Raw genomic sequence first — 17,061 nt, 5'->3', positions numbered from 1 at the left:
ACAGAAGCTGAAGATATTAAGAAGTGGCAAGAACACATAGAAGAACTGTACAAAAAAGATTTTCATGACCCAGATAACCATGATGGTGTGCTCCCTCACCTAGAGCCAGACATCCTGGAATGTGAAGTCAAGTGGGCCTTAGGAAGCATCACTATGAACAAAGCTAGTGGAGGTGATGGGATTCCAGCTGAGCTATTTCAAATCCTGAAAGATGATGCTGTGAAAGTGATGCACTCAATATGCCAGCAAATTTGGAAAACTCAGCAGTGGCCACAGGACTGGAAAAGGTCAGTCTTCATTCCAATCCCAAAGAAAGGCAAGGCCAAAGAATGTTAAAACTACCGCCCAATTGCACTCATCTCACACGCTAGTAAAGTAATGCTCAAAATTCTCCAAGCCAGGCTTCAACAGTACGTGAACCAAGAACTTCCAGATGTTCAAACTGGATTGAGAAAGGGCAAAGGTACCAGAGATCAAATGGCCAACATCCACTGGATCATCAAAAAAGCTAGAGAGTTCCAGAAAAACATGTACTTCTGCTTTATTGACTATGCCAAAGCCTTTGACTGTATGGATCACAACAAACTATGAAAGTGAAAGTCACTCAGTCATGTCCGACTCTTTGTGACCCCATGGACTATACAGTCCATGGAATTCTCCAGGCCAGAATACTGGAGTGGGCAGCCTTTCCCTTCTCCAGGTGATCTTCCCAACCCAGGGATCAAACCGGGGTCTCCTGCATTCCAGGCAGATTCTTTACCAACTGAGCTATCAGGGAAGCCAAGAAACTATGGAAAACTCTTAAAGAGATGGGAATACAAGACCTCCTGACCTGCCTCCTGAGAAATCTGTATGCAGGTCAAGAAGCAACAGTTAGAACCGGACATGGAACAATGGACTGTTTCCAAATTGGGAAATGAGTACGTTCAAAGTTGATCAGACAAGAACTAGAAGTAGTGTGACCAAAGTTATTAATGGTAACTGGCATGTGTGTGTGTTAGTAGCTCAGTTGTGTCCGACTCCTTGCGACCCCAAGGACTGTGGCCTGCCAGGCTGCTCTGTACAGGCAATTCACTAAGCAAGAACACTGGAGTGGATTGCCATTCCCGTCTCCAGGGGATCTTCCTGACTCAGGGATCGAACCTGGGTCTCCTGCATTGCAGGCAGATTCTTTACTATCTGAGCCACCAGGGAAGAAAAGACACTAGTAAGTGGTTGCCTCTGGGGTTTGGGCAGGGTGGAAAAGGAGACTTTTACCTTTTATTGTATACCCTTCTGATCACTTTTATTCTTAACCAAATGTATGTCTCTTGTAAGTAGAAAAAAACTAGTCCAATTTTTTAAGTAGCATGGCATAAAAGGATCAAAGGAGCTGCAGTTGCCATTTCTAAGTTGGATATGACAGTCAAGAGACCTAAAACTTTTTTAGTCTCAGTTTCCACAACAGCAAAATAGAGAAAATGTCTCCCACATGAGGCAGTTCTGAGTCAACTAAAGGAAATAATGTACATGAAGGAATCAGTTCAGTGCCAGACTTCAGTTCAGTTACTCAGTCATGTCTGACTGTTTGCAACCCCATGGACTGTAGCACTCCAGGCCTCCCTGTCCGTCACCACTCCCAGAGTTTACTCAAATTCATGTCCATTGAGTCGGTGATGCCATCCAACCATCTCATCCTCTGTCATCCCCTTCTCCTCCCATCATCAATCTTTCCCAGCCAGATTTATTTCTCAATAAATATTAATTAAAGGATCTTCCTGACCCAGGGATCAAACCCAGGTCTCCTGCACTGCAGGCAGATTCTTTACCATCTGAGCCACCAGGGAAGCCCATGACTAACACACAAAGATGGTTTAATCCCTTTTCCTTCCTAAAGATGCTACCCCAACCACCAGCACAGTCACCTCTAATGAATCTGTCTCAGAGGAAGGGAGCTCTCTTTGGAATTCTGTGCCAGGCTAGAACGCCTTCCCCTAAAATCAAGTGGGTCAATCTATGGTCTTAACCTTTGCTTTTCAATGTTGAAATATTATTAATTCACACTTTGGGACAGGTTGCAAACAGGAGACATGACTGAAAACAGGCAGCTGTACATTGCGACTTCCACCAAACAAAGACTGCAGACCAAATTCAAATACATACATATACCAAGGAAGATAAGTCTGGCATGTGCCTAAATCTTTTAAGATACAGTATTCTGCAATAGCCAAAAATATCTTTACCACAGCCGAGTGCTGATATCGAAAGATCTGTGAGTGGGAACTGACCTCCCCTGGGTTAAGCTATTCCTCTATTAACATGCAAACATTCCTGGGGGTAATTTATCAGAACCTTTTCAATGTACTTAATTGAGAGTTTGATTTGAGAGGGAAACAGATTCAGAAATGAGACAACTACCCACAGACAGGAGTGTTGGGAAGGGGCCCTGTACAGTGAGTTCAGGTACCACAGAAGAGTGCAGAAGTAAAGAATATTTTTACCTACTTCTAGGGATTGTTTGGTTCCATGCCTACTATTCATCTGCATATTCAGCCCAAGTACAATGGCTCACCTTTCTTTCCAGACACAAAGGCCAATGTAATCAATGCAATTAGAAGAGAGCTTCTCAAACTTTCACGGTACCTGGGGCTCTTGTTTAAATGCTAATTCAGATTCAGTAGGTATTGGTGGGGACAGAGATTGAGCATTTCTAACAAGCTCCCAGGTGACACTGTTGCAGTTGGTCAGCAGTCTGTTGTTTGGGTAGGAAGGGGTTAAGAGAAACCCTTTCTTTTCAATGCAATGTCTATTACACTAATCTTGGCTCTTATCAACATCCTCTGAACCAAGAGCAACAGTATTTTAGTAGGAGAAGAGGCAAAATACAGTGGTTTTGAGAGTAGAGCCTGGTTCTTCGAGTCAGACATGAATTCAAATTTCAGTTCTGCCACTTATGTGACCTTCACTTAATTTATCCGAGTTTCCTCCGTGGTCAAACAGTGATAATATCTACCTCACAGAGACGCTGTCACGGTTGAAAATAACATTAACAGCTTACAGAAAAACCCAAACGAACTTTTTGGCCAATCCAATAGCAAAGCATTTAGCTTGCTACCTCCATGAGATGGTCTCTTTGCCTTAATTCATCCAACAATTAACTGCCAGGACAATTTCCCTCAAATATGCACTCATTACATCAGTCTATTGCTTCAGGCCTCTCTTTATTTTGGACTATCAAAGGTGAATTCCTTAATTTGTTATTCAGCTTTTACTGCCCACCATTTGCTCTCCACTCCCACCTCCACTCCTTCCTATTCAACATCACTTCTGAATATTACCTCCTCAAGGAAATCATCTCTGTGCCACCATTACATTTACTAATTCTGAAATGTGGACGAAAGCATTTGGAGATTCAGGGAACGTCTAAATAATCACCTAGTCCAAACTCTTCATTTCACAACTCAGAAAATAAAAAGCCAAAGAGGCTGAGTGACTTCATCTTGACAACAAAATTACTATCAGTCAGTACGAAAACCTGGTTTTTGGACTTCTACTCTGCTCTCCCACTTTCTCTCTAGTAAACTTCAGGAACCATGTAAAGCTCACTTAAAAGAGAAAAAAAAGTCCTCAGTTTACAATTGACTCCACAACCTCTCTAAATAAAGGCATAAAGTTTATGTTTTGTTTTATTCAACATGATGCCAAAATATATAACAGATTCAATCAACAAATAAGGGAAGAAAATCAATAAAGCCAATTATTTGCCCTGGTATAGACCAGATCAAATAGATATTTTAACACATACTAGTTACCACTTTTGGAATCTGCCTTGTTAGAACTTAAAGATTCTTAAAGAGATGGGAATATTAGACCACCTTACCTGCCTCCTGAGAAATCTGTATGCAGGACAAGAAGCAACAGTTAGAACCGGACATGGAACAACAGACTGGTTCCAAATTGGGAAAGGAGTATGCCAAGGCTGTATATTGTCACCAAGTTTATTTAACTTATATACAGAGTACATCATGCAAAATGCCAGGCTGGACAAAGCACAAGCTGGAATAAGACTGCTGGGAGAAATATCAATAAACTCAGACACGCAGATGACACCACCCTTATGGCAGAAAGCGAAGAAGAACTAAAGAGCCTCTTGATGAAAGTGAAAGAGGAGACTGTAAAAGTTGGCTTAAAACTAAACATTTGAAAAGATCATGGCATCTGGTCCCATCACTTCATGGCAAATAGATGGAGAAACAATGGAAACAGTGAAAGACTTTATTTTTAGTTGCTCCAAAATCACTGCAGATAGTGACTGCAGCCATGAAATTAAAAGATGCTTGCTCCTTGGAAGAAAGTGAAGAAGTGAGTGAAATATCCCCTGGAGAAGGGATAGGCTACCCACTCCAGTATTCTTGGGCTTCCCTTATGGCTTGGCTGGTAAAGAATCTGCCTGCAATGTGGGAGACCTGGGTTTTATCCCTGGGTTGGGACGATCCCCTGGAGAAAGGAAAGGCTACCCAGTAGAGTGGCTCAGTCGTGTCTGACTCTTTGCGACCACGTGGACTGTAGCCTACCATGCTCCTCCATCCATGGGATTTTCCAGGCAACAGTACTGGAGTGGGTTGCCATTTCCTCCTCCAGAGGATCTTCCTGACCCAGGGATGGAACCCGGGTCTCTCGCATTGTAGGCAGACGCTTTACCATCTGAGCCACCAGGGAGGTCCTCCTTGGACGAAAGCTATAACCAATGCAGCATATTAAAAAGCAGAGACATTACTTTGCCAACAAACGTCCATCTAATCAAAGCTATGGTTTTTCCAGTAGTCATGTATGGGTCTGAGAGTTGGACTATAAAAGAAAGCTGGGCACCGAAGAATTGATGCTTTTGAACTGTGGTGTTGGAGAAGACTCTTGAGAATCCCTTGAACTGCAAGATCAAACCAGTCAATCCCAAAAAGAATCAGTCCTGAACATTCCTTGGAAGGACTGATGCTGAAGCTGAAACTCCAATATTTTGGCCACCTGATGCAAAGAACTGACTCATTGGAAAAGAAAGACCCTGACGCTGGGAAAGTTTGAAGACAGGAGGAAAAGGGAATGACAGAGGATGAGATGGTTGGATGGCATCACCAACTTGAATGACATGAGTTTGAGCAAGCTTCAGGAGTTGGTGATGGACAGGGAAGCCTGGCGTGCTGCAGTCCATGGGAGTCACAAAGAATCAGACATGACTGAGTGACTGAACTGACTGACTTGTTAGAACTTACATTGCTGATTGCCTTTTAGGTGGATATCTTCTTCTTCTAACTAGATTAGAAGTCTTTTGAAAATAGAACTTTATTTTCTTCCTCTTTGAATTCCCCATTGTCCCGCCAAGGTTTCCTATTCCTTTCTTCATGAATTGTGTACATAACCACTAATATACTGAACTAAAGATGCATACTTTTTTATAATGTTGAGTTTTATTACTTCTGCAATATTTCTTAAATGGCCCACTTTATTATAGTCTTATTTGCCTACTTTGTTTTATAACGATGTATTTTCTCATTCAATGTCATAAAAATTAAAAAGATGTTCTCAATGGTTCTGTTTTTATTTTATTCATATATGTCTTTGTATCATAAAAATATTTTACATCTGTGTATACCTAATATATTCAAATCCCAAAAGATGATGCTGTTATAGTGCTGCACTCAATATGCCAGCAAATTTGGAAAATTCAGCAGTGGCCACAGGACTGGAAAAGGTCAGTTTTCATTACAATTCCAAAGAAGGGTAGTGCCAAAGAATGTTCAAACTACCATACAATTGCACTCATTTCATGTGCTGGCAAAGTAATGCTCAAAATTCTCCAAGCTAAGCTTCAACAGTGTGTGAACCGAGAACTCCCAGATGTTCAAACTGGATTTAGAAAAGGCAGAGGAACCAGAGATCAAATTGCTAACGCCTTTTGGATCACAGAAAAAGCAAGAGAATTTCAGAAGAACACTGACTTCTGTTTCACTGACTATGCTAAAGCCTTTGACTGTGTGGATCACAACAAACTGGGGAAAATTCTTAAAGAGCTGGGAATACCAGGCAACCTTATCTGCCTCCTGCAAAACCTCTAGGCAGTTCAAGAAGCAACAGTTAGAACCAGACATGGAACAATGGACTGGTTCAAAATTCGGAAAGAAGTATATCAAGGCTGTATATTGTCACCCCGTTTATTTAAGTTATATGCAGAGTACATCATGGGAAATGCCAGGCAAGCCAGAACCAAGATTGCCAGGAGAAATATCAATAACTTCAGATATGCAGATGACACCACATCACCCTTACAGCAGAAAGTGAAGAGGAACCAAAGAGCCTCTTGATGAAGGTAAAAGCGGAAAGTGAAAAAACTGGCTTAAAACTCAATATTCAAAAAACAAAGATCATGGCAGCCGGTTCCATCACTTCATGGCAAATAGACGGGGAAACAATGCAAAGAGTGACAGACTTTATTTTCTTGGGTTCCAGAATCAGTGCAGATGGTGACTGCAGCCATGAAAGTAAAAGACACTTGCTCCTTGGCAGAAAAGCTATGACAAACCTAGACAGGATACGAAAAATCAGAGACATCACTTTGCCAACAAAGGTCTGTATAGTCAAAGCTATGGTTTTTCCAGTAGCTATGTATGGATGTGAGAGTTGGACCATAAAGAAGACTGAGTGCTGAATCACTGATGCTTTTGAACTGTGGTGTGGAGAAGACTCTTGAGAGTCCCTTGGACTGCAAGGAGATCCAACCAGTCAATCCTAAAGGAAATCAGTCCTGAATATTCATTGAAAGAACTGATGCCAAAGCTGAAGCTCCAATACTTTGCCCACCTGATGTGAAGAGCTGACTCATTGGAAAAGACCCTGATACTGGGAAAGATTAAAGACAAGAGGAGAAGAGGATGACAGAAGATGAGATAGTTGTGTGGCATCACTGACTCATTGGACATGAATTTGAGCAAGCTCCAGGAGATGGTAAAGGACAGGGTAGCCTAGCATGCTACAGTCCATGAGGTCACAAAGAGTCAGATACAACTGAGTGACTGAACAACAATACTTTATATCTCCAAACACACAATATTGAGTGTAAAAATATGTTTTCTACTTTTTATCATTTCCCCAAACTATAACCCCTCACTTCTACCAAAGTACTTGAAGCTAGACTATACATATTACAGAAGGACTAAAATAATCATTATTCTTATACTACTATAACACAAGCTAGCAAATGGTATATTAAAAGAACCCCCAGGGTTTCTCTGGTGGCTCAGTGGCAAAGAATCCACCTGACAGTGCAGGAGACATGAGTTTAATTCAGGAAGATCCCACATGCCAAGGAGCAGCTAAGCCCACTGGCCACAGCTATTGAGCCTGTGCTCTAGAGCCCAGGAATTACAACTCCTGAGCCCACATGCCACAACTCCTGAAGCATTCATGCCCGAGAGCCCATGCTCCACAACAAGAGAACAGCAATGAAAACTCAGCACAGTCAAAAACAGATAAATTAATTGTAAAAAAAAAAGTAAAAAATAAAAACAAAAACACAAGTGCAACAATCAGTTATGTATACAAAGAAATGTGTAAGTTGCCAATTAATCTAAATTCTCAAAATTTAGATTAAATTACATACTATGATTTTTATTATCAAAAACCACATGACACTGTAGTTGGAAAACATTTACCCTAAATGGCCAGTTACTGAAAGAAACTTGGACTTCGTTGTGGTCCTGTGGTTAAAACTGCACTCCCACTGAAGGGGGTATGGATTCCATCCCTGGTTGGACAGGATCCCACAGGCTTCTTGGCCATAGAAAAGAACCTTGCTTTTCCTGGTTTTAAAGATTACTTACATTCTACTGGAACACAGAGAAAAATAACACATCTATTGCTTGGCTTTTATAAGACCTGACTAGTGCTACACCTAAACTTTACATTAAAAAAAAAAAATCTTCCTCAAAAGATGGTGTATAATGTGTAAAAACTGACACATTAAATCTAGATTGTACACATGGAAGTGTATATATCTAAGCTGGCTGTAGATGCATTATGAGAGTTCATTATTTATAGGCATCACAGAGATAATCAAAGTAATCCTTTGGAATAAATGATTCATATGTTTTATAAATTCAAATTTTCATATACTGATTTTTCTTAAAGAAAACTATACCAAAAAATGAGAAAATATATTCTACTATTATAAATGATGATCAAAACAGCATAGCCTTTTTTCTTAATCCCAAACTTTTTAGTTCCATACCTAAACAAGTATTTTTTCATACAAACCTATGCTCTTGGAGTGTCCACAGTTTTTAATAACCTCTATGACTTGGGAATTTTTAGTTAAGAAAATATCGGGACAATGAATGACTACTTTCTATCTTAAGCTTCATTTTTGTCTCTTTCTATATGCATGCCCTAGAGGTTCCAGATTCTATCCACAAAGTGATTATGGTCTAGGACTGAATCAGATTTGTAACAAATGTCCACTGGGATTCTTCGACCTAACATCGATGGGCGAGCCAATACATGTCTTCTAGCTCACTGAATCCTTTCACCTTACCTTAGGGACTTTCCACGCTACACAGTTAGAAGCTTTCTTTCACAAATAATGGAAATGAATGAAAAATGGTTTCAGAATAGAAAAATAGAAACCCAAGACATTATATGGAATCTAAAAGCTACCCTGCGTCTACTATCTTAGTGCCTAAACAAACATTTTAACATGTATGATAAGGGATATTCTTCAAGGTCTTAAGTTTCATTATCTCTAATTTTATATGATTACTGACATGCATCATTTCTATTTACACTTCAATATATCCAGCCATATGATAGCATTAAACTAACAGTGACCTACAAAAGCCTAGAAACCATTATGATTTAAGTTTTTCAGAAAAAAATAAGAGCATAAAGTCAATAAAATGAAATTTCTAATAAACACAATTTTTATGGGTTATCAAATCAAAATGAAACTAACAGCAGTCAAGAAATCATTTATGAAATGTATTTCCCTCAAAAAATAAAAAGTTTTTCTAAAGAGAGAGAAGAAAAATTACAAAGTACAATATTGTTAAGCTACAAGCTTTACGAAAATCTGTCACCATTTACGTTACAATTCTGCTCATCAATAAGGTACTTTTTTTCAAAGAACCATTCGAAAATCAATTATATCAACTCTTTTGTATAGAGAAGCAGCACACCTTTCAGGCAACTAGTATTAATGAGTAGACATGACTATAGAATCTCCATTTGTTTCTCTGACAAAGCTGTGGCTACTCTAGTCACTCATTGAAATTCCATTAATCTAGTGTACCAAGGTCCAATGCGAAAATCAAAACTCCATCTAACCCTTTATCAGTTCACAATAACCTACAAGTGAACTCTGCCTGTTAGCATGCAGCAAGTTATGATTTTGCTATCAATCAGGCAGTTGGCCAATAAAAAAAAAAAGGCAGGCTGGAAACTGTGTCTGGCAGGGTTTGAAGACTTTGTTTTTGTTTTCTGTTTTCATTCCCTTTCAATTTCTATAGGGCGTCTGGACCTTGTGAGAATATGCATTATTCTCCTTGGCTGTGATTTAATTGCTACCAGCAATCAAGTCGAAGCATCACTGAAGTGTGCTTGAATTTCATTAGAAGATATAACTTATGCTACTTTCCTACAGTACCTAATAAACCATAAAGAAACCAAAACACATGTGGCTTGAGGGAATAACTGGAAAATTAGGTAGCCATTTGGGAACTGAGTGAACTTTTGAACCAGAGAAACAGAGAAAAAGAAATATTAAAGGAAAAGACAGAATGCACAGAGATGTGCAGGTCTGACCTTTTCAGTACCTTGAAAATTACATTAGCATTATGAAAAATACACATCATGTTTGGAATTTATAATCCATCAAAGTTGAGATACTTTGTTTAGTGCCTACCATAAGGTAAAAGTCAAAAGGACAAAACAACAATCTGATTTGACAAAAGGCCTTTTGGTGACCCATGCTAATTTAGTTACACTTATTGTTAAATGCATTATCATTTTATAATTAATATATCATTAGACTAAGGTCACACAATGAAGGAAAATCATTCAGCAAAGGAAAGAGAACACATATAAAATCTAAGTTGCAGGGAGAAAAAACTAATATGATTAGATAATATTTTAGAGTGGAAATTAAAAGTTCAAGTAGTAGTTTTAAAATTAATTTATAACATTCTTAGGAGAAAATATAAAGTTATCAAAAATAGCACTGTTTAGATACCAAAAATGAATAATACTAGAAGTTAAAATTTCAATCTAGGAATTGCTTATATAAACACTGATGAAAATGCAATATTTAAAAGCTAAAATTTAAATGTTACACATAAATATAATTTATTAAACAATATTCAAATATTGACAATGCTTTAACAATAAATCTTCTTGTGCTATTAATATATTTCCTGTATATCTGGTCATGAAAACAAATATATGATAAATTATTTACCCATAAAAAAATAATCATGTAAATGCACTATACAATAGCAATTCACTTTTCCTAACAAATCACTGGCTCTCACAGATATTTAATTGTTGGATTTCTAATGTTGTTATTTTTTCAAGAAGGTACATAATGCTCTCTTGTACATCAAAATATTTATGCTATTTTGAGAAAGCCTAAGCATATATATTCTATGAATATATTTGTATGTATGTATATTTTTTTTCATAAGATATTCTTCATATATGTATACATACAAACTCATTTCTGTATACTAACATTTTACAGACAAGCAAAATAAACCATTGTAATGTGTCTGAAAAATAGTTCAACTCAAACAATAATTCATTGTTTTGCCTGAAAATATTACTTCATCAATGATAAAACATTTTCTAGTAGAAATGTTTTTGAAGATACGTTAGAAAGGATGATGCTCTGTTTCATATACTAAGTGTAACTGAACAGAAATATGCATTAAAAAAAATAGAACCTATAAGAGAAAGAAATTCTTTCCTTTTAAAAACAGATATTAAATGTTTGCCAAAATGTAAAATTCGACACAAAATGGATATGATTATTGTTGCTACACATTGTACAAAGTTCTGAATATAAAAAAAAAGATTGTGTTGTTCTGAATCAGTGGTTAGAATGTTTATCACTTATGCATGTACTTGACTTATCCCTGTTCTGCAATAGACATAATTTTATACCTCATAAAAGCAATTTATGTTTCCAAAGGGAATAATCTGGATAACATAAAATGTGGAGTGCTCTGTTGCAGGAAGCATATTTTCATTCAGCAATTGTATTTAGAGATGGAACTGCACAGTTTGATCATCATATAGTGGCAGAAGGCATTATTCATTTCTATGTCTATGTGAAACTTTGAGTGCCACAAATTAATATGCATGGCTAATTTATCAATATGCATTCTTAATTTGTAACTATATATCACCCTCATAGGTCTCTATAGTTCAGATGCACTCAACTGGGTGGTACAACAAAGTACATGCTACAGTAAAAACAAGTTTCATAATTTTGGAAGTTTTTAAAAATTACTAAGAGATAAAGAATCAATTTTATTACCATTTCTTTTTTTTTTACCAATTAAATCAGTATTTTTATTTATTTATTTATTTTTTTTGAACAGAGGAAAATTTATGCGTCGAACCTGGACTGGTCACTTATGATAATATACATGCTACAATTCCATTCTCTCCAATCATTCCACCTTCACCCTCTCCCACAGAGTCCCAAAGACTGTTCTAAATGCCTATGTCTCTTTTGCAGTCTCTTATACAGGGTTCAGGTTACCATTTTTCTAAATTCCATATATATGCGTTAATATACGGTATTGATGTTCTTCTTTCTGGCTTACTTCACTCTGTATAATTGGCTCCAATTTCATCCACCTCATTAAAACTGATTCAAATGCATTCTTTTTGATGGCTGAGAAATACTCCATTGTGTATATGTACCAAAGCTTTCTTATCCATTCATCTGCAGATGGACATCTAGGTTGCTTCCATGTCCTGGCTATTATAAACAGTGCTGCAATGAACATTGGAGTACATGTGTCTCTTTCAATTCTGGTTTCCTCGGTGTGTATGCCCAGGAGTGCGATGGCTGGATCATATGGCAGTTCTATTTCCAGTTTTCTGAGGAATCTCCACACTGTTCTCCATAGTGGCTGTACTAGTTTGCATTCCCACCAACAGTGTAAGAGGGTTCCCTTCTCTCCACACCCTCTCCAGCACTTATTGCATGTAGACTTTTGGAGAGCAGCCATTCTGACTGGTGTGAAATGGTATCTCATTGTGGTTTTGATTTGCATTTCTCTGATGATGAGGGATGTTGAGCATTTTTTCATGTGTTTATTAGCCATCTTTATGTCTTCTTTGGAGAAATGTCTGTTTAGTTCTTTGGCCCATTTTTTGATTGGGTCACTTAGTTTTCTGGAATTAAGCTGCAGGAGCTGCTTGTATAATTTGGAGATTAATCCTTTATCAGTTGCTTCATTTGCTATTATTGTCTCCCATTCTGAAGGTTGTCTTCTCACCTTGCTTAGAGTTTCCTTTGCTGTGCAGAAGCTTTTGATTTTAATTAGGTCCCATTTGTTTATTTTTGCTTTTATTTCCAATATTCTGGGAGGTGGGTCTTGGAGGATCCTGCTGTGATTTATGTCGGAGAGTGTTTTGCCTACGTTCTCCTCTAGGAGTTTTATAGTTTCTGGTCTTACATTTAGATCTTTAATCCATTTTGAGTTTATTTTGGTGTATGGTGTTAGGAAGTGTTCTAGTTTCATTCTTTTACAAGTGGCTGACCAGTTTTCCCAGCACCACTTGTTAAAGAGACTGTCTTTTCTCCATTTTATATTCTTGCCTCCTTTGTCGAAGACAAGGTGTCCATAGGAGCGTGGGTTTATCTCTGGGCTTTCTATTTTGTTCCATTACCATTTCAATTAATACAAAATACTATAATATTACTGTATAATATGGGATATTTTTAGATGATAATTAGAAAAATGAAAATGTATATAAAAGAAGCATTTGATGAAAACTTGATGAGAGAAGGCAATGTAGGAATAATTAATTTAATATTTTATGAACTCATTTTGTATGAAGTTTTCAGGAAAAAAGAGATCAAAAATCTTTTTCATTATTTATAAAATAAATAATACAGCAAGCCACTAAGCAGCCCAATAAAATTAAGCAAGAATCTGATAATATTAAATTAACCAACAAGTATACTAATAATATTTACATGATGATACAAGATACAAGCACTCTCCTCCTCAAAATTCAAGTAAAGAAAATTTTCTAGAAGGAACTACATACTTAGGAAAACCACTAGAGAGAGCTCTTCTGTTCCTTAAAAGGTTCTGGTAAAGGTAAGTTAACTGAAGCTTCTGTGTTTATCTGCTTTCTGAAAATATCACCACCTTTACATATTGCATTGTTCTGTGTTAAGAGTGTCAAGAGGTATATTCTATGGGAAAATGTAACATACCATCAGAGGGAGCTTCATCATCTTTATCATATCTTTCTGAGGCTAATGAAATAGTGTCTGGAGGCCCAGCAAAAGGGTCATCATATTCTTCTCCATCTTCTGCATCACCTACAAAAGAATCAGAGATAAAAGAATGGATGCACATTATAACTGAACCACTCTGCTGTACACCTGAAACTAACATAACATTGTAAATCAACTACACCCCAGTATAAAATAAAAAGTAAATTTAAAAATACTATTCAAAAAAAACAAACAGAAAAGAATCAGAGAAAAGTCTTTTATAATTTAGCCATCTTTAAAAAGTGTTACTTTGTCAAAGAGGTAAATTGCACTATTAAATTCAGTCACTTTCATAGAAGAACAAAGAAAACTTTTTGAACTAGGTAAAAACAGATCCTATTTTAATGTATATCTGTTGTAATTTAGATAAAAGTAATAGTTTTTAAAAGTCAGTATACAACTGCTTCTTTCTGTTACAAAAGGATACAAGTTACAAAATTATTATGATCTCTATAAAGATGAATATAAAATACTAGAATCAGGTTAAAACATGGTGTGTATCCAAAACAAAACCAAAATAACAATAACAGCAACCCAAAAAATCATGGCAAGCACACAAAAAAATATTTCTAGTTAATTCCATATACCTACTCAATAACTGGAAAAATGATCATGAGAAATTGATAAATAAAAGCCATATGAACATTTTACATTTTCAGTAAAAATCACACAATTACATTTGAACAGATTAAAGATACTCAGTTGTATTTTTAAGAGCAGGAATCTTTTATAGAAAAACTGCTTTAAAATCCATATAAACCTTTTAAATTCAGACAAGGTGATTTACAAACTAGACACTTTTCATTTTTCATTAGTGATATGCTATTTTTTTATATTCTAGCTAGGCTTCTAGATGATTTCCAAACCTTAGGCTGATTGGGTGAAGTCATTTAATCTCCACAATAAAATCTTGTGGCTTAGGTTTTTCCAGATACTCATTTAGAATCATTTTTTTAAAGAGTGATTCAAACATTTACTATATACTAGCCATACCTAATCACTCATTCTTCATCCATATTCAACAAGAAAGAAAAAGGTATGCTTAATACCATATCAATGATTTGTAAACAATTCAAGCTACTTGTTAGAAATTTAAGAGAAAATCAGCCACCTCAGGTATTACCTAAAAACTATAGTGAAAAATCTCTGGAGGAACCCTCGAGTGCCTCCAGTAACACTTTTTAGGTCACAGTTGCTGGGCAGATCCAGATTAAAGCTACTGGGCTCTCCAAAATGATGTCTGTATTCTCTGACATCCTTCTGATGAGTTGCACCCTACTTTCACCATATTTTGGTAGAGAAAATAGCCTCTTTCAAGACAATACTTTCAAAATAATAAAAATAAATATTCATATCTATTTTATTAAAATTCTGACATTTTATCAACATTTATCATCCCTACCCTGAAAGTAAAGATAAGGACATCTCCCACCAAGACAATAAGAGCAGACTATAGAGATGACTACCTTATTGTCCTTACTAATAACACCATTATGTGCACCATTCATGGTGATGCTTCTTTCCCAATTAAAATTCCAAGAAACATGTACAAATACTGCTCCTTCTTCAGATCTTAATTTTTCTTTCTTTAAAGATAATCAAAGTATTTCTCAGATCATTCAGTGATCCTTTCTAATATTTCTCTTATGGAATGAAGAGTAGTCTGATTTAAAATATGAGGTAAGATAGAACCTCATAAAATTCTAGTAAAAATATGTTTGAATGTGAAATGATAGCTCATCGAATACACAGTTGTAAAGATCACAAAATTCTCAACTGTTCAAGATTGTTAGCATATCCTTCTATTCCTAACAAAGAATTTTTATGTTATAAATTTTCTAAGGTATTTCATATCATAAACTATAAATCTTGCTGTGAAAAAAAGTATTAGGACATTTCAACCATATCACCATAACTTAACAGTTAGCACATTACACTATTAAGAATATATAAATATGACAATAAAGTTAATGATTCATGGAAAGAATCTTTTTAAAGATTCAGATGCTCAGGCTTAAATCTATTAAATTCTATGTGGAAATAAACATAAAAAAAAAATTTAAGTTTTAAAAAATCAGAATTAGTTTATTATCCTTGGATAATATCCATTGTATATTTTGTGTATATATCCATGTATATACACATACACAGCAAAAAGACCACTATTAAAGCTATAAATACAATAATATTTAATATAAAGGAAGAACATTCTACATAAATTAGTCACTAACATTTTAAAGACCTCTGTGGGTTTTATTTTTGTTTTTGTGTTTTTATTTTTTTTAAAAAAAGAACAGTTTTTGGATTGTAAAGTGAAGTTATCTTCAACTTTCCCATTCTGAGAACTGCAGTTCATTTCATAGGTTGGTTTTTTTAATTACTATGACATTTATATTTATATTTATCTAAGACAAAAATCGCCGAAGATTTGATGCATTTGAACTGTGGTGTTGGAGAAGACTCTTGAGAGTCCCTTGTACTGCAAGGAGATCCAACCAGTCCATTCTAAAGGAGATCAATCCTGGGTGTTCATTGGAAGGACTGATGCTAAAGCTGCAGTACTTTGGCCACCTCATGCGACGAGTTGACTCACTGGAAAAGACTCTGATGCTGGGAAAGGTTGGGGGCGGGAGGAGAAGGGGACGACGGAGAATGAGATGGCTGGATGGCATCACCGACTCTGTGGACATGAGTTTGAGTGAACTCCGGGAGTTGGTGATGGACAGGGAGGCCTGGCATGCTGTGATTCATGCTGTCGCGGACAGTCGGACACGACTGAGCAACTGAACTGAACTGAACTGAACTGAAGACAAAAATACATTACATACTGTTACTGGCCTTATTTCTTCCCTTCCAGACCCCTTCCCCCCTTGTTTAAGCTTTCCTTGAATTTAATTCAGAAAGTAAAGAAGATGAACCTCTGTGGTATCTGTACAGGGTTATTCCCTTTTTAACTTGCATGCAGTTGAAAAAATACATCATTTTTCAAAATGGTCTTCATGTTACTGTGGTTACAGCGATGATTTACCCCTTTTCCCTGACTCTCTAATTTTTTTTTTCAACTCAACAAAGAACAGCTATATTATAACGGGCCTTAATTGAACACAGAGGTCGCTGTTGAGTAGTACAAAGCAATTTTTTCTCCCCAGGGGCTGAGTACTTGCAGCTATACCTACAAAGACTTCGATAAATTAAAAGGAAAATGTTCAACTTGTGTTTGTGTAAGAGAAAACTGAACTCCAAAGCAACAATGAGCATCAGGTAAACGTATCCAATACAATTTACAGACATAATTGAAAGCATTACAGCTAATCAGACATCTAAAAGAAAAGCTTGCTCAAATGAAATGTCTACAGAATCATTAGTTGGCAGCCATTCTATTACAATCACACATAATGTCAGTGGTGCCTTGAGCCTGTGCCAATGACAACAGCATAAATTTTGCATCTCATTTCTATGGTCATAAAATTAATGATCAGTTTAAAAATACTTCTTTGTAAAAGTTATTGCGCAAAGAA

At 36.4% G+C, this 17,061-nt stretch overlaps 1 protein-coding gene across 1 annotated transcript in view; it reads right to left on the bottom strand.

Annotated features, from left to right (window-relative positions):
• The window catches only part of SKAP2 (src kinase associated phosphoprotein 2), a 175,115-nt gene that overhangs the window by 143,630 nt on the left and 14,424 nt on the right, over positions 1-17,061 (bottom strand). The window contains exon 4 of the mRNA XM_055420987.2: positions 13,481-13,588. Coding sequence (XP_055276962.1) covers positions 13,481-13,588 — 108 coding nt within the window. The remainder of the gene's footprint in view (positions 1-13,480; positions 13,589-17,061) is intronic.

Source organism: Moschus berezovskii, chromosome 3 (assembly GCF_049115385.1).
Source record: "Moschus berezovskii isolate FMDL1 chromosome 3, NW_MosBer_1.0, whole genome shotgun sequence".
Taxonomy (NCBI): Eukaryota; Metazoa; Chordata; class Mammalia; order Artiodactyla; family Moschidae; genus Moschus; species Moschus berezovskii.
This window is presented reverse-complemented; position numbering and strand designations above follow the sequence as displayed.